The sequence below is a fragment of the Coregonus lavaretus genome (genome assembly GCF_964263955.1).
Source record: "Coregonus lavaretus genome assembly, chromosome: 36".
Classification (NCBI taxonomy): domain Eukaryota; kingdom Metazoa; phylum Chordata; class Actinopteri; order Salmoniformes; family Salmonidae; genus Coregonus; species Coregonus lavaretus.
In genome coordinates, this window is record NC_140023.1 from 13,729,527 (window position 1) to 13,751,929 (window position 22,403).

Genomic DNA, 22,403 nt, shown 5'->3' on the forward strand with positions numbered 1-22,403 from the left:
TTAAATTGATGAAATAAGTACATAAAATCAATGATGAGAGAATGGTCTAATTAACTGATAACTGACAGACATGGTGCTGTAGCAGGAAAATCTGAATGCCGTGAACCAAGTGGTTGTGATTTCAAATCCCAGTTGAGGACATGTTGAATAATAATGACTGTATAAATTAAAAATAGCTGTGAATGGATCAGTGGTTCACCAATCAGGGCCTTGATGGGCTTGGCAACAGCAACATGGCGTGATGTGTAATGAAACAAAACAATTTTGGAGAATGTTTTCTCTTTGTGACCATCAAGCGACATCCTGACAACTGATACACATGAATGTTCTTGCAATGTCCCATGAAACGTGTCTAGAACATTAATATCGTATATTCTGAAAACATGACAGCCATGTTCTGTGTATGTTTAATGTGACGTTGATGGAATATTATCCTAACCCACAGAAAACTGGACACATTAATGTCCTTGCAACGTCCCATAAAGCACGTCTAGAACATTCATGTTGTATATTCTGAGAACATTGTAACCACGTTCTAGATAAGTTCTGCTTGACATTAAGGGAATGTTCTTCTAACTAACACCAAAACATGCTAAAAAGGTTCTCAGAAGGTTTTTGCTAACATAGATAGAATGTTCCCCTAACTAATGGAAAAATGGGACACTCAAACATTAGGGCAACATTATGGGTAACATTACAAAAACTTTCTCTCTCCCTAGAATTGTTAGCTGGGTGTCTGTCTCTCTGTTTCTTTCTCTCTCTCTCTCTCTGTCTTTCTTTCTCCCTCTCTTCTTTCTGTCACCCACCAGTCTCTCGGTTAGATGGCCATATTGCCATGGCCCTGTTCCACTATTTCTTATTACGCAGACACATCCGCTAATTGCAATCAAAATAACAAAACAACATATGTCAAGGCCTCAGAGACCTGCGAATGTGTGTCCTGCAGGCGCCCAAATTAAGAGTGATGGTTGACAAATGAACGCTAGATTGGCTACATAAATTACCTTCCATAGTCAGTGACACACAACAGGACTGGCAATCAAAGTCCCAACAGGAGACAGGGGTGGGGGAGAGAGGTGGGGGAGAGAGGTGGGGGAGAGAGGTGGGGGAGAGAGGGGAGGGAGAGAGGGGAGGGAGAGAGAGAAGGGAGCAGAAGGAACCTAGCTAGCACATAACGTTCTGAGAACTATATGTTGTCCTATGGTTATTTTGCATACAACCTTCCAACAACTTTCTGGGAATGGTGCAGGATAGTTGCTTCTCTTTGAAACATTTGCAGCACATTTAAGGAACGTTTCCTAAAAGTTCAAACATGGTTATATTTAATTAACATTTTGGTAATGTTCTAGGAATGTTCTTCAACTGGTTTGACATTGGGAATGTTCTGAAATAGTTCAGAGAACACTACGAAACAACGTTCTTCTGTGGGAATTTCAGTACTTCAGCATAACATTTCCTCATCGTTCTATTTGAAGTAATGTTCTCAAATTGTTCCATGAACGTTAAGAAACAACCCACTGGGCACAAACGTCAATTCATTGTCTATTCCACGTTGGTTCAACGTAATTTCATTCAAATGAAGTGGAAACAACGTTGATTAAACCAGTGTGTGCCCAGTGGGAATGTTCTTCTGTGGGAATTTCAGTACTTCACCATAACGTTTTCTCATGGTTCTATTTAAAGTCATGTTCTCAAATTGTTCAGAGAACATTAAGAAAACTTTCCATAAAAACCATAAGAGAGAACAGAGAATGTTCTTTAAAAACATACACATTCCGTTCTCAGCATAAACAAAGCTCTCTCTATCCTTTATCTTGTTAAGTGTGTTCAGTGCTGCATTCAGAACGTTTTTACATTCTGGAACATTCAATTGAATGGAAACGGTGTTCTACTGAATGACCAGTTGAAAAAAGGGGAGAGGTTGTGGGTTGTGGAACGCTGTCAGCATGCCCACTGCCCTTTAAATACATCACTCATTGCTTTAAGCCATACCTTGCCACACCCACCAAACGGGAGCAAATGCACCTTAAAGTATGTTCAAGAACGTACAAGAAACCTCTGGTGTTTTAGCCGTGCTCACTAATTGGCCACACCTGATTTTAATGAGTGCTTGTTTCCTTTGAAATGGGGTCTGTTTGAATAGACAAAAATTAACAGCTTTATATACGTAAAAAAAAACATGGCACGCTAGCTCCACCCTAATGGCGCAGTGGACTAATTTCATGGCTAGAAAACAGAAGATTATAGGTTCAAAACTCACCGACACTGTGTCACAATAAAAAAAGAAATGTGTTTACATGAACCAGCCATTTCCTGGTTGCAAGAATTAATCTAATTTCAGTTTACAAAACAAACAAGTATAGTGTAGTATTGCCTTTAAATTGTTTAACTTGGGTCAAACGTTTTGGGTAGCCTTCCACAAGCTTCCCACAATAAGTTGGGTGAATTTTGGCCAATTCCACCTGACAGAGCTGGTGTAACTGAGTCCGGTTTGTAGGCATCCTTGCTAGCACACGCTTTTTCAGTTCTGCCCACAAATTTTCTATAGGATTGAGGTCAGGGCTTTGTGATAGCCACTCCAATACCTTGACTTTACTGTCCTTAAGCCATTTCGCCACAACTTTGGAGGTATGCTTGGGGTCATTGTCCATTTGGAAGACCCATTTGCGACCAAGCTTTAACTTCCTGACTGATGTCTTGAGATGTTGCTTCAATATATCCACATCATTTTCCTTCCTCATGATGCCATCTATTTTGTGAAGTGCACCAGTCCCTCCTGCAGCAAAGCACCCCCACAGCATGATGCTGCCACCCCCGTTCTTCACGGTTGGGATGGTGTTCTTCGGCTTGCAAGCCACCCCTCTTTTTCCTCCAAACATAACGATGGTCATTATGGCCAAACAGTCCTATTTTTGTTTCATCAGACCAGAGGACATTTCTCCAAAAAGTACGATCTTTGTCCCCATGTGCAGTTAAAAACCGTAGTCTGGCTTATGTATGGTGGTTTTGGAGCAGTGGCTTCTTCCTTGCTGAGCGGCCTTTCAGGTTTTGTCGATATAGGACTTGTTTAACTGTGGATACAGATACTTTTGTACCTGTTTCCTCCAGCATCTTCACAAGGTCCTTTGCTGTTGTTCTGGGATTGATTTGCACTTTTCGCACCAAAGTACGTTAATCTCTAGGAGACAGAACGTGTCTCCTTCCTGAGCGGTGTGATGGCTGCGTGGTCCCATGGTGTTTATACTTGCATACTATTGTTTGTGCAGATGAACGTGGTACCTTCAGGCATTTGGAAATTGCTTCCAAGGATGAACCAGACTTGTGGAGGTCTACAATAGTTTTTCTGAGGTCTTGGCTGATTTCTTTTGATTTTCCCATGATGTCAAGCAAAGAGGCACTGAGTTTGAAGGTAGGCCTTGAAATACATCCACAGGTACACCTCCAATTGACTCAAATGATGTCAATTAGCCTATGAGAAGCTTCTAAAGCCATGACATCATTTTCTGGAATTTTCCAAGCTGTTTAAAGGCACAGTCAACTTAGTGTATGTAAACTTCTGACCCACTGGAATTGTGATACCACACAGTAAATTCCATAGTGTTAAATATGCAGTGTCAAAGTACATTGACTCTTACAGAGTTATTACTACAACAGTTGGAGTAAGATACCGCCCAGTGTTGGTGAAAAAGTACGTTGTTAAAAGACGCAGTGTCAGACGTACTCTGGAAAGCTCCGCCCACCTACGACTCGTCTCAAACGGACCACACATTTTCACGGCGCCATTTTCTTCATGTGGAATGACTGCGGTAAGTTTCTCCTAAGCGACTATACACACATTATTTGTCATTTTAACAGAAGCAGCATTTAAGAATTACTTTATATCGTTGCTAACAGTGCACTCTAGTTGGTTTTAGGTCTTAAAATGTCGAATTTTAAAAAGGCTAACGTTAACATGTTGTGACTGACTTCTGTCCAGTCCATGTGCCAGCAGTATTAAGCTAACGTTAATTAACATTAACTGACGAACATAACGTTCAAACTAGACAATGTCAGCCCGATTTATTGTAAGTTATGTTAATACAACGTGGAGGGGGGATTGTGTACTTCTTGTTAACGTTCAGATATTACAGGAACATAGCAAAGACTAAGGGGAGTTGGCTAAACTAGCTACAGTTAGCTACGTTAGCTTGACTGGCTAACTATGTGCGGGTGGCATGGATTTATTATGTTAACGGCGGGTAGACATTAACCTTGGACACTGCTTAAGCGGTGTGCCTTTATTTTTTTCCTGGGTATTATACAAAATGACTTTCGGGTTTCAAAGCAGCAGCAGTACTGTTAAAATACTTAAGCACTATCTTAGCACACACTTATGGTGTAACGTTTAGCTAACATTATTCAATTCAATGTTATTTATATTGTCAAATCATAACAAGAGTTATCTCAAGACACTTTACAGACAGAGTAGGTCTAGACCACACTCTATAATATACCAAGACCCAACAATTGCAGTAATTGTGCGGGCAAGGCGGTAACATTAATGTTACAAGGATGAAAATCAGACGTTATCCTTTTTAATGTGTTTGACAGTAACTTCAATTTAACTGGCCATTTCTGCAAAAGTGCTGATCATTTCTCAGCACTTTGGTGGCTTGAAACAATATTTTTTCTTATATTTGAGGAAATACTGCTAAAATAAGACCATCAACTTTTTAACTGTGAGAAATTGTACTGATACTATTTGCAGGGAGCATGCTGCTTAAAGCTAAACTTGGAGATGTCCAAAAATTTGTCAGAATAACTGAGCCAAATCTGAAAGACTTTTTGATTGCAGGTAAGAATTTGACAATGTTAGTAATAACTGTCTGAATTTAGCTGTTTAAAATTGATATACTGGAATATTCCTAAAATGATGGGACATGTTAAGTTCTCAGGTTTTTGGAACTGGTCCATTTTTGTACGTCTAAATTTCTTCTGTTTTGCCCTTGGTAACTACACTTTAATTGTGGATGCATTGCTTAAGGTATAGTTATGATGCTACAAAAAAAAACATTTTAATCACTTAATAGTGTTTGTTTAAAACCTATTTTATAGGGTAAGGTAGGTGTACACAGTGAAATTATTATATAAATAATGATTTACTTTTGTTTACACAAGCTTTTATCCCTGTTTTTTCTAGCATTTGCAAAGTTTGGTGTCCCAGCTGTAACAGAAGGTGTGAAAATTGTTGACAGTTCAGGGACTGAATTGGATGATGATGTTTTTGAGGATATTATAAAGGATCCCTCAACTGGGGTGCTAACCATCAAATATGACTCAGGTTTGTTTCAGTTAATTAGACTAATTAATGAATACGTTATTTCTTTGTTTTATGAAGTTCATGGTGTCTATTAAATAAGTGTCTTAGATTATGAGGGAACTATATATAATTCTTTTTCTTCTAAAAATCATGGTTAGAATCTGTCTCCATGGTGGCCTCTTCTGAGCAATCCCAACCATCATCCCTTGATACCTTGGACTCTGAGGATACAGTCATTATTTCAGATAGCCCCTCCAGAAAACGCCAGAGGCTGGATACAGAAGCCAAGCAAGTAAGACAATTCTGACATTTTAAATTCTGTTCTTGAATCTGTTCTCAGAGAATTAAAATTACATTAATATACATTGTAAATTACATGGTTTCAAAACATTTTTGAAGTCCTGATTAGGGATGTCCCGATCAAGTTTTTTTAAGCGCCCTATCCGATTAAAAAAAGTATCTGCTGATATTGAGTCCTGATCAGATACTTTTATTTATTTATTGATAATACAGTGCACACTTCGAGTACATTCAAGTTATTGTCGCTGTCTGGAGGGAGTTTCTTACCATTATTGGCTTTTTCATTGGATTTTTGTAGCACTTGCAATCTTTGAGATTGGATCGGGACATCCTCTGACATCATATTAGTTTATTTCCAGTTTATTTGCAGTGGACATAACATGCAGAATTGTTATGCATTTTGTTTTAAGTTGGTGGAATCAGCTCTTACCAACAAAACCGGTGGGGAACGTATAATAAATGAATACAACCGAACCAAGTCCTTGACGGATGAAACAAGACGCAAAATGGTGAACATGCTGGCAGCTGACATGACAGAAATGAATGGGTAATTTGTTAATAGTCCTTGTGTTCTCAATCTGTAAATCTAAATCTGAATCTAAGTGAATATGACTGCACAATCCTTTCTTCTTCAATTTTGCAGTACATCTCCACCCAGACAGGTGAAAGAAATGTATGCCAAAGGAATAGTGACCTTATTCCCGTACCTCAGTGACCCATTCTCTAAGAATGGCTATGTGAGTTGCACACAGTAATAGTTGTAATGTTAAATATTATTGGAAGTTTTTGAATCCTACCAGACCATGTTGTTTTCAATGAAGTATCCATTTTTGTTATCCTTTCATCCTTCAAGGAGCATTATTATGATGGCGAGAGTGGAACTGGGTACTTGGCCTGGAGGATTAAAACTATTCAGAGAGGCACCGCCAAAGACAGGCGATCATCATTCGGAGGTAATACTGGAAAATGTATGGAACAAAACAGTTGCTAGATCAATAATTGCATTTGTTGCACTATTTCTCAGACATATAGTATAATGTGTAACTACATCCTTCAATTCTGCTAGCTCCCTCCCTCTTAGCAAATTTAAAGAAAATATGCATCAGAGACCTACAAAGGACTGTGACATAAGGGGGGGTTGCCTCGACACTGACTGGTCGAGGCAACCCCTGGCAAACTGGCCTTGCAAACTTTAGGGTGATTTAAACCAGTAGATGGCATTTTCATACATTTTTCAACCCACAAACTGCAGATTTCATAAATTGTGAAGAAATAATGTCAATATTAACACCAGCATTGATGCAGGGCTCCACACTAACTTTTTGTCTTGGTTGCACTTGTGCGCCTAACTTTTTTATTTAGGTGCACCAGCACAAAATGTAGGTGCACCCAAATTTTTTCCTTGCGTCGCCATTAACGCCACAATTTCAAGGTCACCTTTTTATCACGCTCCATATACATTCATATATATCATGTAACCACCCCCCCCCTTTGCTGTCCTCTGCCCCTCAGATGGCCAACACCTGTAATTTGGCCTTCTTCCCATTTGGCCTTGGCTAAACCAGCTTGCCACACTCCCTAGCATCAAACATATCATTCATATCATTTAGTTTACAGCTCAAAAAGTATATTTTACAGTGGAGTACTTCCTTTAAAAGTTAGCCAGGCTACTAAAACTTTTGACATGATTGAAATTTTCCCGTGTTGTGTAGAATCAGCCAAAGGATCAACTGGTGAAGACATGTCTGGAGGACCGACTGTCAGACGAGAATCCCAGTTTGTTCCAGAGACTGCCCTGACTGATGATGAGTGCAACAAAGCAATCTCACTGATGAAACATTCTGCTGATGCAGACACAATCAAGAAGAAAATGGAACTGACGTTTGTGTATCGCCGCAAAATGATCCTCGACCCCCAGCAGTCAAGCAACATACTGTCTGAGTTTCCACGTTTTAAAGACGTCAAAAGCTTGGTAATTATGTTATTTTGAAAATACTATGACAAGTGAATTGTTTTGTAAGACATTGTAGTGATACTAGCTAGCTAAACTAGCACGCAATACAATTTGATTGGCTGTCAAATAACTGAAATTGTCACCAACACCACCCCACTCCAGGTTGAACAGGATTTTGTTCTAATGTTCGGAGAGGATACCTCAAGCAAGCTTCTGGAAAGGTGGCCGGTCACGTTCAAGAAAAAGATCATCAAACAATGCAGAAAGCTTCCATCCACAAGTGAGCTTGAAGAACTCTTGCTGGCAGCTGATCCTCCTGAGGATGGCACTGAATTGGATGTTGACTTTGGTAAGATGCTTGTAAGCCTACCTTTTGTGTTGTATTGCAATATCAACATTATGTGTAAACATTTAAATATCAACATAATACTAAGAAGCTGGATCTGTGAAAGATTTACGAGTACGTTCTGTAGCAGTATATTGAACAAAACTTTTGAGATTTGACTCAGCCCTGTGGATGTTTTAGTTAGAGAACTTCTTGTGATGTAGAACTGCTGTCTGTCTGGGGGGTCTTTTGTAAAGAAAACAACGTAACTGAAGTGTGTTAACATTGAACTTGTGTTGTTACAGGTTGGGACAGTGATCTGTCATCGGTTTTACTGCTTATACACCTGATTCCACCCTCCGCTCAGGGTCGGAAGAGACCAGGAAAGGTTTCCGCATCCCAAGCAGAGAAACATCTTGTGGTATTCAAGAAGGTTTGTATTTTTTCTAATTTGTGGTATGAACACCTAATATTAGGCTACAAGTATTCATTCAATATTCATATTCAATAAGAGTAGTGTATTGGCTCTTTCTGCATATTCTACAACTACTTGGCCATTAACTACAGTTTTCCCTCATTTGTCTTCGCAGACCGGAACAAACATTCAAGAGCATCTCGATGCCATCACTACTAGCGCTCAGCCCTATCTCCTAGCTGTTGGAGTTAAGAAGAATGCAATCCACCAGTTCTTCATCATTATCGACAAGAATGCCATACCTTGCAGGTCAACCTCTTCTCTTGTTGCTTTTGACGAACTATTTAAGGCACATTTTGTGTTTGGCACATCCTACAACACCATGCTCCACAACATGTACACTTTCATCCAAACTACAGTGTACAGCATCGATGCTGGCAAGGTCAAAGAGAGCCCTCGTGTTGCTGAAATCAGGGCGAGGTTACTTCATTAGTGCTTGAAGTTTCTCCTCGAACATGAAGTGTTTTGTTTGTCAGGCTGAGTTATCGAGTTCAAATATGCTTGTTAGGCATTTACGATTAGTTCACGGTTACTTGCCTGGAAAAAATCTCCGGCTTAAATGTGCTCAGACTGGATGTGGCTGTGCGTTTGGTACGTTTTCTGGTTTTAGGAAACATTTAAACACAAAACACACTGAGTATATTGACCAACAGGTTGACCCTGATGTTTATTTAAGCAGCATTGGAGAGGCAGTGACCACTAATGTAGAGGAGACAGCTACAACGTCACGGACAGTTAATGAACACGAGGTAGCCACATCTACTCTGTTGAAAAAGTCCAACAGGAGCACTCTAGATATGTGTGCCTCTGCTGTTGCACAACTAAAAGCAGCTGGATTAAGTCAATCTACTGTAAATAGTTTTGTTTCCTCCATGGAAGAAGTGTTTTTTGAGATTCAAAGTCAAGCTACAGATGCAGCTTTGCAGTGCTTATCTCCACAGGAAACTGAAAATAAGAACAGAATAGAACAATCTTTGCAAAAGTTGGAAAACCCTTTCACACCCTTAAATTCAGAAGCTAAACGAAATAAACACTTCAAAGAGAAATGGGGAATCGTAGAACCTGTTGAAAAGGTGCTTGGCACAAGATTTGACAGCAGAAGAAACAAAACAACTGGGACATACGATCAGGTCGTTGTAACTGACAAGTTTGCATATATTCCTATTTTAGAAACACTAAAGGCCATTTTTCAAAACCCAGAACTTGCAGACATGTTCAAGCCCAGGCACATGCCCAAGGAAGGTGTGTATGCAGACTTGAGAGATGCCGCCTATTTTAAAAAAAGTCCCTTATTCTCTATAGAAAAAGATGCCATACAGATCCAGCTATTTTATGACGACTTTGAAACAGCAAACCCCTTGGGGTCTAAAAAGGGTATACACAAATTAGGTGCTATATACTTTACATTAAGGAATTTTCCCCCAATCTTTAATTCATCATTGATAAATATTCATTTGGGTGCTCTTTTCCATGCGCAGGACATCAAGCGTTATGGTTTTAATTTGATACTTGAGCCACTTGTCAGTGATCTTAAAGTACTCGAGACAGAGGGACTTAAAGTTCCCAGATTGAAAGATGTGATTCACGGTACCATAGTTCAGGTCACTGGTGATAATCTTGGGTTGCATGGTTTATTTGGCTTTGTGGAGTCATTTGGGGCAAGGTATTGTTGTCGTTTCTGTCTCCTTGAGAAAGATTGTTTTCAAACTGTGTTCTGTGAAGATGATCCAAAAGTTGTACTACGAACTATCGAGATGCACAAACTGCACTGTCAAACTTTACAAACAGATCCTACACTACCTCATATCTATGGTGTCAAACGCATTTGTCTGCTGAATTCACTACAGTATTTTAATACAGCCAACAATTTTTCTGTAGATATAATGCACGATATTTTAGAAGGAGTTGCTCAGTTTGAAGTCAAACTTGTCCTGCAGTACATTAAGGAAAACTTCCTAAATGCTGAACAACTGGCTGGTAGAATACATGCTTTTGACTATGGATACAATCAGCAGCGAAACCGTCCACCTAGAGTAAAGTTGTTTGATGGAAGTAATGATTTGGGGTTGAATGCTATACAGTCTTGGTGCTTATTACGTAATATGCCTTTGCTATTTGGTGATTTAATACAGTCAGATGACCAGCACTGGCATCTTCTACTTTTGCTTCTACACATTGTTAACATTGTATTTTCCCCAGTCCTTACAGAAGGCATGACCATTTACCTCAAACATTTAATCATTGATCATCATCAGCTCTTCAAGCAGTTGTTTCCTGCAATCAATCTCTTACCAAAGCATCACTTCATGATTCATTACCCTCGTAATATAAAAAACATCGGCCCAGTTCTGCACATGTGGTGCATGCGTTATGAAGCTAAACATAATTTTTTTAAGAAGCAATTAAAAAGCTTTAAAAATGTAACAAAAACATTAGCCAAAAAGCACCAAAGTTGTATGGCAATGTATCGAGAGTCCTTTAGCAAGGAAAGATTAACTTTAGGTTCGGGGAAGATGGTAACACTTAGTGAGCTCAAAGAAGGTCCCGAGATTGCTTTAAAATGTGGGTCTGTATTGTCTACCAGTGTGTTTTCTGCCAAGTGGATCAAACATCATGGTACAGAGTACCGCCGTGACTTCATTATCTGTACTGAGGTAGCATTTGAGATGCCTGTATTTTGTAAAATCAAAATTATTGCTGTGAAAGATGACTGTGTATTGCTCTGTGGAAAACTGATGGAAACAGTGTGTTTTGATTACCATTACTATGCCTTTAAGGTCAGGATGCATCCAGACAGGGTTCAAAAGGTGATCAACATTACTGAACTGTGTTACTTTAAACCTTTTGATGTTCAAATGAAGTATGGAACGACAGATTCCTCCTTGTATGTTGTTCCCTATTGCCATTTTATGGAAACCTAAGGTCAATGTTTTAAAAAGGGATTTGTATTCTTAATATATTTTAGCCTGACATAGTTGAGCTGTTAATAAAAATTTGAAATGCATTATTTTGTGGTAAGTTGTGATTTTTACTCACTTAATGGAGTATTTGGTGTAATTTGACACTAAAAAAGTGTAAAATGAATACTGCTGAGATTTATTTCCGTGACACTATACGGTGTTAGAATTTGACTCTATTTGAGCTTGTTTTTCACTGCAAGATAGTCAATTATCAACACAATAGTGTGTAACATCAACACTTATCAGAGTTATTTTAACCTTGAGTGTCAACTCCATGCAGTGTTAAACTGGACTGGAATCAAACTCAATCAGAGTTGATTTGTTATTTTAGAAGAGTAAATGATTAACTCTTCCAAGGGTAATATTTACACTCTCCAGTGTTATTTTACCTTTAGTGTAAAATTAAAATAACACTATTCAGTGTAAGCGAGTGTTAAATTTTTACTCTATTTAGAGTTAATTTAACTCTAAAATGTTAACACTATGAAAAGAGTCAAATTAACACTATTTCAGGGTGGGACCATATACACTCAGAAATAGTGTTAAATTTAACTCTTTAAGTGTTACTTTAACACTTCAAAATTTACTGTGCATGAATTATAAGTGAAATAATCTGTCTGTAAACAATTGTTGGAAAAAGTACTTGTGTCATGCACAAAGTAGATGTCCTAACCGACTTGCCAAAACTATAGTTTGTTAACAAGAAATGTGTGGAGTGGTTGAAAAACAAATTTTAATGACTCCAATCTAAGTATATGTAAGCTTCCGACTTCAACTGTACATGTATATGCAAAAGACTATAGTTGAGTTACAGTAACAGAAAGATCTGAGAATTGTCTATATCAAAGGCAGATATTTAATGACATTGTAAAATGAATGGATTCACATACAGTGCATTCGGAAAGTATTCAGACCCCTTCCCCTTTTCATTTTTTTACGTTAGAGCCTTATTCTAAAATGCCTTATAATTAAATCTACACACAATACCCCATAATGACAAAGCGAAAACAGGTTTTTAGAAATGTTTGCACATTTATACAAAATAAAAAACAGAAATACCTTATTTACATAAGTATTCAGTCTCTTTGCTATGAGACTCGAAATTGAGCTCAGGTGCATCCTGTTTACATTGATATATCCTTGAGATGTTTCTACAACTTGATTGGAGTCCACCTGTGGTCAATTCTATTGATTGGACATGATTTGGATAGGCACACGCTTGTCTATATAAGGTCCCACAGTTGACAGTGCATGTCAGAGCAAAAACCAAGCCATGAGGTCGAAGGAATTGTCCGTAGAGCGCCGAGACAGGATTGTGTCGAGAAACAGATCTGGGGAAGGGTACCAAAAAATTCTGTAGGATTAAAGGTCCCCAAGAACACAGTGGCCTCCATCAAGAATGGCCAAACTGAGCAATTGGGGGAGAAGGGCCTTGGTCAGGGAGGTGACCAAGAACCTTATGGTCACTCTGACAGAGCTCCAGAGTTCCTCTGTGGAGACAGAAGAACCTTCCAGAAGGACAACCATCTCTGCAGCACTCTACCAATCAGGCCTTTATGGTAGAGTGGCCAGACGGAAGCCACTCCTCAGTAAAAGTCAGAGGAAAGCCCGCTTGGAGTTTGCCAAAACGCACCTAAAGGACTATCAGAACATGAGAAACAAGATTCTCTGGTCTGAAGTAACCAAGATTGAACTCTTTGCCCTGAATCCCAAGCGTCACATCTGGAGGAAACCTGGCACCATCCCTACGGTGAAGCATGGTGGTGGCAGCATCATGCTGTGGGGATGTTTTTCAGCAGCAGGGACTGGGAGACTAGTCAGGATTGAGGGAAAGATGAATGGAGCAAAGTACAGAGAGATCCTTGATGAAAACCTGCTCCGGAGAGCTCAGGACCTAAAACTGGGGCAAAGGTTCACCTTCCAACAGGGCAATGACCCTAAGCACACAGCCAAGACAATGCAGGAGTTTGCTTTGGGCCAGCCAGAGCCCGGACTTGAACCCGATCTAACATCTCTGGAGAGACCTGAAAATAGCTGTGCAGCAACGCTCCCCAGCCAACCTGACAGAGCTTGAGTGGATTTGCAGAGAAGAATGGGAGAAACTCCCAAATAAAGGTGTGCCAAGCTTGTAGCATCATACCCAAGAAGACTCGCGGCTGTAATTGCTGCCAAAGGTGCGTCAACAAAGTACTAAGTAAAGGGTCTGAATACTTATGTAAATGTGATATTTCTGTTTTTTATTGATGAGGGAAAAATACAATTTAATCAATTTTACAGTAAGGCTGTAACGTAACAAAATGTGGAAAAAGTCAAGGGGTCTGAATACTTTCCGAATACACTGTTCAGAGTATAAAGCTTAAGTTACAAGGCAATATTGACATTAAGAAAACATTAAGTATCTAAGCATGATCAGAGAGAAAGGCCATGCCTCCAACAGTCCCTGGGAAGGAGAGAGAGAAAGAGAGAGAGTGTATCAGAGACAATCAATATGAGACCTCTTTATAACATCTGAGTTGTTTGGATTCAAAAGCTGAGTTGTTCACCAATAGTATTACTGTAAAGTTAACCTCCAATCAGATATCAGACCTACAGGATGTAAAGACACTGCTTCAAAGCAGTGAGACAATGGGGTATGGCAAGAGCAACACAGCAAACCCCCTTGCATAAATTGATAAGAGTCACTTAGGCAGTATCATGCTATAAATTACGTCAGAGCTCAGGCTCTGCGCAATACAGCGCTGTATGGGTTTTGACTGACAGCCGTTCTGAACTTGAGCACCTCGTGCGACAAGAAGTTGCTGCCATCCCTCCCGCTAATTGGGCAACTTTTGCAAATGTTTTGTTGCCTGAGTGAGGGAAATGTTGTAAATTAAAAGGACTCGATGTATTTTGAAAGATGATGCGCACTTCATTTCCATATAATAAAACTCATGTCATATACATTGTCAACGTTGATGATCACTATGCTTAATGTACAGTTACAAGATGACATGGCGTCATAACCTGGGTTGTTGTGAACAGAATGAGCCTATGTTTGTCTATTGTCTATTCGCTGTGGAACACACACCTGAGACAGCCTATAGGGAGGAGGTCAGAGACCTGGCTGTGTGGTGCCAGGACAACAACCTCTCCCTCAACGTGACCAAGACAAAGGAGATGATTGTGGACTACAGGAAAAAAAAGAGGACTGAGCACGCCCCCATTCTCATCGACGGGGCTGTAGTGGAACAGGTTGAGAGCTTCAAGTTCCTTGGTGTCCACATCACCAACGAACTATCATGGTCCAAACACACCAAGACAGTCGTGAAGAGGGCACGACAAAGCCTATTCCCCCTCAGGAGACTGAAAAGATTTGGCATGGGTCCTCAGATCATCAAAAAATTCTACAGCTGCACCATCGAGAGCATCCTGACTGGTTGCATCACCGCCTGGTATGGCAACTGCTTGGCCTCCGACCGCAAGGCACTACAGAGGGTAGTGCGTACTGCCCAGGAAATCACTGGGGCCAAGCTTCCTGCCATCTAGGACCTCTATACCAGGCGGTGTCAGAGGAAGGCCCTCAAAATTGTCAAAGACTCCAGCCACCCTAGTCATAGACTGTTCTCCCTGCTACCGCACGGCAAGCGGTACCGGAGTGCCAAGTCTAGGTCCAAAAGACTTCTCAACAGCTTCTACCCCCAAGCCATAAGATTCCTGAACAGCTAATCATGGCTACCCGGACTATTTGCACTGCCCCCCCACCCCATCCTTTTTACGCTGCTGCTACTCTGTTAATTATTTATGCATAGTCACTTTAACTCTACCCACATGTACATATTACTTCAACTATCTCAACTAGCCGGTGCCCCCGCACATTGACTCTGCAACGGTACCCCCCTGTATATATAGCCTCCCTACTGTTATTTTATTTTACTTCTGCTCTTTTTTTCTCAACACTTTTTTTGTTGTTGTTTTATTTTTACTTTTTTTGTTAAAAATAAATGCACTGTTGGTTAAGGGCTGTAAGTAAGCATTTCACTGTAATGTCTGCACCTGTTGTATTCGGCGCATGTGACCAATAAAATTTGATTTGATTTGATTTGATTTGAATGCACTGATGACTCCTTTCTATACGCACCAAAATTACGATCTGTTTCTCTGAATTTCCCTGTGAAAGCCTATCACTGTGAGATCGTATATTATGACTTCGCTAGTCATGTTGGCAATAGAACAAGCATTCAAATGATGCCCACCTGACCCAGATTGCGATTTATAATGGGATGTTTTTGGGTTGCGTAAACAACAACAGTAATTGTGTGATGGCGGGGATGCAGGGTTGAGTTCCAAATAAAACATCTACAAGTGTGCTTGCTCTAGAAGATTATAAGTCATAAAAGTGCATTGAAATTACTTAGGAACTGTGCACACTCAAACCCTTTAAATGTTTTTGTCTTATGTTGCACCTACCTCACATTTTCCTGGAATATTCTTATGTTACTGAATGTATCAAGAGTATTTTCTGATTTCTTTATCAACAAATGTGGCAAAGAAAAGTACAGTAAATGTAAAATGCACATAAAATCAACAGTGTAATGTTTGGATTAAGTCTTGTGTCAGGTGAACTGTTGTGTCCTCAACTTTGGTCTAATAATTGTTCCATAATCTCCCAACTGTTCCCTTTCAATTGCTACCATGCTTATGCATTTCATATTTCTTCTGTAAGGAACATTTCAATTTAGCCCTATCCAGGCCAATTCTCACGAATGTAAAAGGTTAAAAGTCATTGAAACACTGTGAAAGTTTTAAGGAAGGTACTCAAAAACCTCAAAATAACCTATATTTTTTGTTCTCAGAGCGTTAATAAAACCTCCCAGGAAAGTGGAACCAGAGTAAAACGCACTCAGATCCTCCCTTCAACCTAAAAAAATTACTTTCCCGACTAGCAAACCATTCCTAGGGAAGCCTTCTCTAGGCTTCAAGGCTTCAAGGCTTCTCCCATGTATAGTATCTTCAACCAGGGATTCTTCCAGTGAGCTAGATGGTCGCTGTCCACGCTCATGTGGTGCTGAATCGGGGCTATTAGCTTGTTTGTTTAGAATTAGACCTTTTACCCTTGTGACAAAGTCCCCACAAGTTCACTTTCAATAACACAATGATTAAATACCATAGTATCTGACTGAGCAAAGAAAATCCATATGTGAGAGACTGAGGGACACTGTGTGAAGAGGGACAATGTGTGAAGAGTGACTGGGTTCATTTCAATATGAAGTGGCTTCCTTCCCTGATTTCCTCTCTTTCCTCTCTGTACAAATCAATAATTCAATTGTATCACTTCTATTTTCAATGATTTGTCAAATTTCTGTATCTGTTATATTCTGGTAATCTGACCTGCTTTCATCTTCCCTGTCTTCACTATCTTTGGGTATAGGCACTGTTCAACCTTTTCTGCCGTAAAAATTTGCCAGACTCCTTCACTATGATGGCCAAGGAATATGAACACACTGTGGGGTTTGTGGAAAAAATCATTGTTGATTTTTCTTCAGTACCAAGAGAAAAGTGTACAGAACTAGTCCACTGGTCTTATACTGCACAGCTACATGGTGTTACCACTCTGTGACCAGAAGATGGCAGTAAGACCCTTTAAGAAAAACTCTCCCTTTCTCCACCGTCTCTCACATCTCTTATCTCAGCGGTGTGACTCCCTGATTTTCAATCCATGACGTCATCTTAATACCTAATGGAAAAGTTCTCTCTCTCTCTCTCTCTCTCTCTCTCTCTCTCTCTCTCTCTCTCTCTCTCTCTCTCTCTCTCTCTCTCTCTCTCTCTCTCTCTCTCTCTCTCTCTCTCTCTCTCTCTCTCTCTCTCTCTCTCTCTCTCTCTCTCTCTCTCTCTCTCTCTCTCCCCACTGATGAGTGAGTCAGTCTCAGGAGGCCCTCTGAGAGACACATGGAGATGGCTGGACATCACTTTGTTCTGACAGTTCTATGCAAGAGAAGGGAAAGTGGTGTATCTACTGTACAAATCATGTCCAATCAAATGAATTTACCACAGGTGGACACCAATCAAGTTGTAGAAACATCTCAAGGACTTAGTTTCCAAGATGGCGTAGCAGTGCAGTCGTGTTCTCTTGTGTGTCCATGTAGATAGCCTGTTTTTTGTATTTTTTGTGTGTATTTTACGTATATATTTCCCTATCACACTTTTCATCCTTCAACTAAATATACTTTCCTGCAACCCGCCTCACTCAATGTAGAACGGATTCTATTATTTACTCACCTTTATCTAGAATCTCCAGTTGAAACTAGCCAGCCAGCTAACTAGCTAACTAGCTACTTGCTATTAGCCACCGTTAGCGGTTTTCACCCAGAACATCGGATTTTCTGCCGGAATAACTGAATCACTGGACCTTAACACCGGATCGCAACTAGCTAGCCACAACCGAATGGATGTCGAATGGATGCTTATGCATTTCATACTTCTTCTGTAAAGAACATTTCAATTTAGCCCTATCCAGGCCAATTCTCACGGCCTAATCACCACTGCCCCCGAAGCAAGCATCAGTTAGCCTTGAGCTAGCCTCGAGCAGGCCCATGTCCTGGCTATCTACCTCTCTGTCTACCGGACGGGAGTAGCCAGCTAAGCAGCTAACTAGCTACTTGCTATTAGCCACCGTTAGCGGTTTTTCACCATTGTCCGTGGCCTGCACTACCTACCAGCCAGATCTAGCCTGGACTATTATCGGCCAGTCTGCACTGTCTGCACAGCGCGTTATTGACCCAGAACTTATCGGATTTTCTGCCGGAATCACTGAATCACTGGACCTTTAACACTGGATAATCGCAACAAGCTAGCTGCAACCAAATGAATGTTGTTGTTGGCTAATCAGCCTTGAGCTAGCCTTGAATCAGGCACATCTCCCGGCTATCTACCTCTCTATCTAGTTCTTATTATACAATTTCACTGTAGAACCCCAAGTCCCTCTCAAACTGCCTCAAATAGTTCCTTTGTTCCACCCCCCATACACGCAGAGACCGGCTCAATCGGTGCCTCCAGTGATGCTATCTCTTTCATTGTTACCCAACGCTTAGGTTTACCTCCACTGTACTCATATCCTTCCATATCCTTGTCTGTACATAATGCCCTGAATCTATTCTACCACGGCCGGAAATCTGCCCCCTTTATTCTCTGTACCCAACGCACAAGACCAGTTCTTAAAGCCTTTAGCCGTATCCGTATTCTAGTCCTCCTCTGTTCCTCTGGTGATGTAGAGGCTAACCCAGGTTAACATCAGAAGCCTCCTTCCTAAGTTTGAGTTATTCACTGCGTTAGCACACTCCGGCAACCCTGATGTTCTAGCAGTGTCTGAATCCTGGCTTAGGAAGGCCACCAAAAATTCTGAAATGTCCATCCCCAACTACAACATTTTCCTTCTAGATAGAACTGCCAAAGGGGATGGAGTTGCAATCTACTGTACAGATAGCCTGCAGAGCTCTATCATACTATCCAGGTCTGTGCCCAAACAGTTTGAGCTTCTACTTCTAAAAATCCATCTTTCCAGAAATAAGTCTCTCACTGTTGCCGCTTGCTACAGACCCCCCTCAGCACCCAGCTGTGCCCTGGACACCATATGTGAATTGATTGCCCCCCATTTATCCGCAGATTTCATACTGCTTGGTGACCTAAATTGGGATATGCTTAACACCCCGGCCATCCTCCAATCCAAACTAGATGCCCTCAATCTCACACAAATTATCAATGAAACTACCAGGTACAACCCAAATCCGTAAACATGGGCACCCTCATAGATATCATCCTGACTAACTTACCCTCTAAATACACCTCCGCTGTCTTCAACCAGGATCTCAGCGATCACTGCCTTACTGCCTGCGTCCGTAACGGGTCCGCGGTCAAATGACCACCCCTCATCACTGTCAAACGCTCCCTAAAACACTTTAGCGAGCAGGCCTTCCTAATTGACCTGGCCCAGGTATCCTGGATGGATATCGATCTCATTCCATCAGTAGAGGATGCCTGGTTGTTCTTTAAAATTAATTTCCTCTCAATCTTAAATAAACATGCCCCATTCAAAAAATACAGAACTAAGAACAGATATAGCCCCTGGTTCTCCTCAGACTTGACTGCCCTTGACCAGCACAAAAACATCCTGTGGCGTACTGCATTAGCATCGAATAGCCCCCGCGATATGCAACTTTTCAGGGAAGTTAGGAACCAATATACACAAGCAGTTAGGAAAGCAAAGGCTAGCTTTTTCAAACAGAAATGTGCATCCTGTAGCACTAACTCCAAAAGGTTTTGGGACACTGTAAAGTCCATGGAGAATAAGAGCACCTCCTCCCAGCTGCCCACTGCACTGAGGCTAGGAAACACTATCACCACCGATAAATCTACAATAATCGAGAATTTCAACAAGCATTTTGCTACGGCTGGCCATGCTTTCCACCTGGCTACCACTACCCCGGCCACCAGCTCTGCACCCTCCGCTGCAACTTGCCCATGCCCCCCCCGCTTCTCCTTCACACCAATTCAGACAGCTGATGTTCTGAAAGAGCTGCAAAATCTGGACCCCTACAAATCATCTGGGCTAGACAATCTGGACCCTTTCTTTCTAAAACTAGCCGCCGAAATTGTCGCAACCCCTATTACTAGCCTGTTCAACCTCTCGTTCGTAACGTTTGAGATCCCCAGAGATTGGAAAGCTGCCGCGGTCATCCCCCTCTTCAAAGGGGGTGACACTCTAGATCCAAACTGTTACAGACCTACAGTATATCCATCCTGCCCTGCCTTTCGAAAGTTTTTGAAAGCCAAGTTAACAAACAGATCACCGACCATTTCGAATCCCACCGTACCTTCTCTGCTATGCAATCTGGTTTCCGAGCTGGTCATGGGTGCACCTCAGCCACACTCAAGGTCCTAAACAATATTATAACCGCGATAATAGACAGTACTGTGCAGCCGTCTTCATCGACCTGGCCAAGGCTTTCGACTCTGTCAACCACCGCATTCTTATTGGCAGACTAAATAGCGTTGGTTTCTCAAATGACTGCCTCGCCTGGTTCACCAACTACTTCTCAGATAGAGTTCAATGTGTCAAATCGGAGGGCCTGTTGTCTGGACCTATGGCAGTCTCTATGGGGGTGCCACAGGGTTCAATTCTTGGGCCGACTCTTTTCTCCGTGTATATCAATGATGTCGCTCTTGCTGCTGGTGACTCTCAGATCCACCTCTACACAGACAACACCATTTTGTATACATCTGGCCCTTCATTGGACACTGTGTTAACAAATCTCCAAACAAGCTTCAATGCCATACAACACTCCTTCAGTAGCCTCCAACTGCTCTTAAACACTAGTAAAACTAAATGCATGCTCTTCAATCGAACGCTGCTGGCACCCGCCCACCCGACTAGAATCACTACTCTAGGTGTCTGGTTAGACTGTAAACTCTCCTTCCAGACTCACATTAAGCATCTCCAATCCAAAGTTAAATCTAGAATCGGCTTCCTATTTCGCAACAAAGCCTCCTTCACTCATGCTGCCAAACATGCCCTCGTAAAACTGACTATCCTACCGATCCTTGACTTCGGCGATGTCATTTACAAAATAGCCTCCAACACTCTACTCAGCAAATTGGATGTAGTCTATCACAGTGCCATCAGTTTTGTCACCAAAGCCCCATATACTACCCACCACAGTGACCTGTACGCTCTTGTTGGCTGGTCCTCACTACATATTCGTCGCCAAACCCACTGGCTCCAGGCCATCTATAAATCACTGCTAGGCAAATCTCAGCCTTATCTTAGCTCATTGGTCACCATAGCAACACCCACCCGTAGTATGTGCTCCAGCAGGTATATCTCACTGGTCATCCCCAAAGCCAACACCTCCTTTAGCCGCCATTCCTTCCAGTTCTCTGCTGCTAATGACTGGAACGAATTGCAAAAATCTCTGAGGCTGGAGACATCCACTAACTTTAAGCATCAGTTGTCAGAGCACCTTACCGATCACTGCACCTGTACACAATTAGCCTTACCCAACTACCTCATCCTCATATTGTTATTTATTTTGCTCATTTGCACCACAGTATCTCTATTTGCACATCATCTCTTGCACATCTATCATTCCAGTGTTAATACTAATTGTAATTTTTTTGCACTATGGCCTATTTATTGCCTTACCTCCATAACTTGCTACATTTGAACACACTGCATATATATTTTATCAATGGAAACAGGATGCACCTGAGCTCAATTTCGAGTATATATAGCAAAGGGTCTGAATACTTATGTAAATAAGGTATTTATGTTTTTTATTTTTAATAAATTTTTCTAACATTTCATAAAACCAGTTTTTGCTTTGTCATTATTGGGTATAAGGCTGTAACGTAACAAAATGTGGAAAAAGTGAAGGGGTCTGAATACTTTCCGAATGCACTGTATATTTGCCTACACATATGCCTGATCAAAACATGCACACACAGAGAGAACATGCACGCATGCATGCACAACACATACACATTCACACCATCTCTCTCCAACTACATGACTCTGATCCAAGAACCAAGATTAAGGGCTCGATTCAATCAGATCAAGCGTTAACCCACGATAGCCGACACCTGCATTGCGGATGTTTTGGCGGTGTCGGAGGTGTAACTGCATTTGAGCTGTCAAATCGGTGAGCAGCTGCTCTTGTGGTCATTGTTACGAAGCCACACCCGTCCCACTTGCATTAGAAGTTCAGAGCGAGAAAGTGTAGGCTACATACAAATAATGATGCTCAAATTCAAAATCATTAAACAAAATAATGAGGAACCTAATCAAGGTGTGGATTACATCACCCATTCCAGTGTTCAAACTTGTAAACACGGGTGCATGGTATTCCTACTAATGCTACTCTGTGCAGCCAATGGCAATGTCCACAATAGGTATAATGACAGGAGCCGCTCCTGGATTTGACAGCTCTAAAGGTGTTCCATCCCCAACACCGTCAAACAACAGCTATGCCGGTGTTGGCCAGTGCAAATCTGATTTAATCGAGCCCTTAATCCATGTCACCTGTGAATTCTGCTATCAGAGCACAGTATGTGGTATAGAG

The 22,403-nt window shown here is 41.1% G+C and overlaps 1 protein-coding gene across 1 annotated transcript in view; it reads left to right on the forward strand.

Annotated features, from left to right (window-relative positions):
* Positions 1-3,609: 3,609 nt before the first annotated feature.
* The window catches only part of LOC311110534 (uncharacterized protein), a gene marked incomplete at its 3' end in the record, with an annotated part of 32,361 nt that continues 13,567 nt past the window's right edge, over positions 3,610-22,403 (forward strand). Inside the window, exons 1-8 of the mRNA XM_084153044.1 lie at positions 3,610-3,806; positions 4,748-4,834; positions 5,180-5,320; positions 5,458-5,591; positions 6,010-6,146; positions 6,243-6,336; positions 6,453-6,552; positions 7,312-7,524. Of these exons, the coding sequence (XP_084009170.1) occupies positions 3,791-3,806; positions 4,748-4,834; positions 5,180-5,320; positions 5,458-5,591; positions 6,010-6,146; positions 6,243-6,336; positions 6,453-6,552; positions 7,312-7,524 (922 nt within the window). The 5' untranslated portion in view covers positions 3,610-3,790. The remainder of the gene's footprint in view (positions 3,807-4,747; positions 4,835-5,179; positions 5,321-5,457; positions 5,592-6,009; positions 6,147-6,242; positions 6,337-6,452; positions 6,553-7,311; positions 7,525-22,403) is intronic.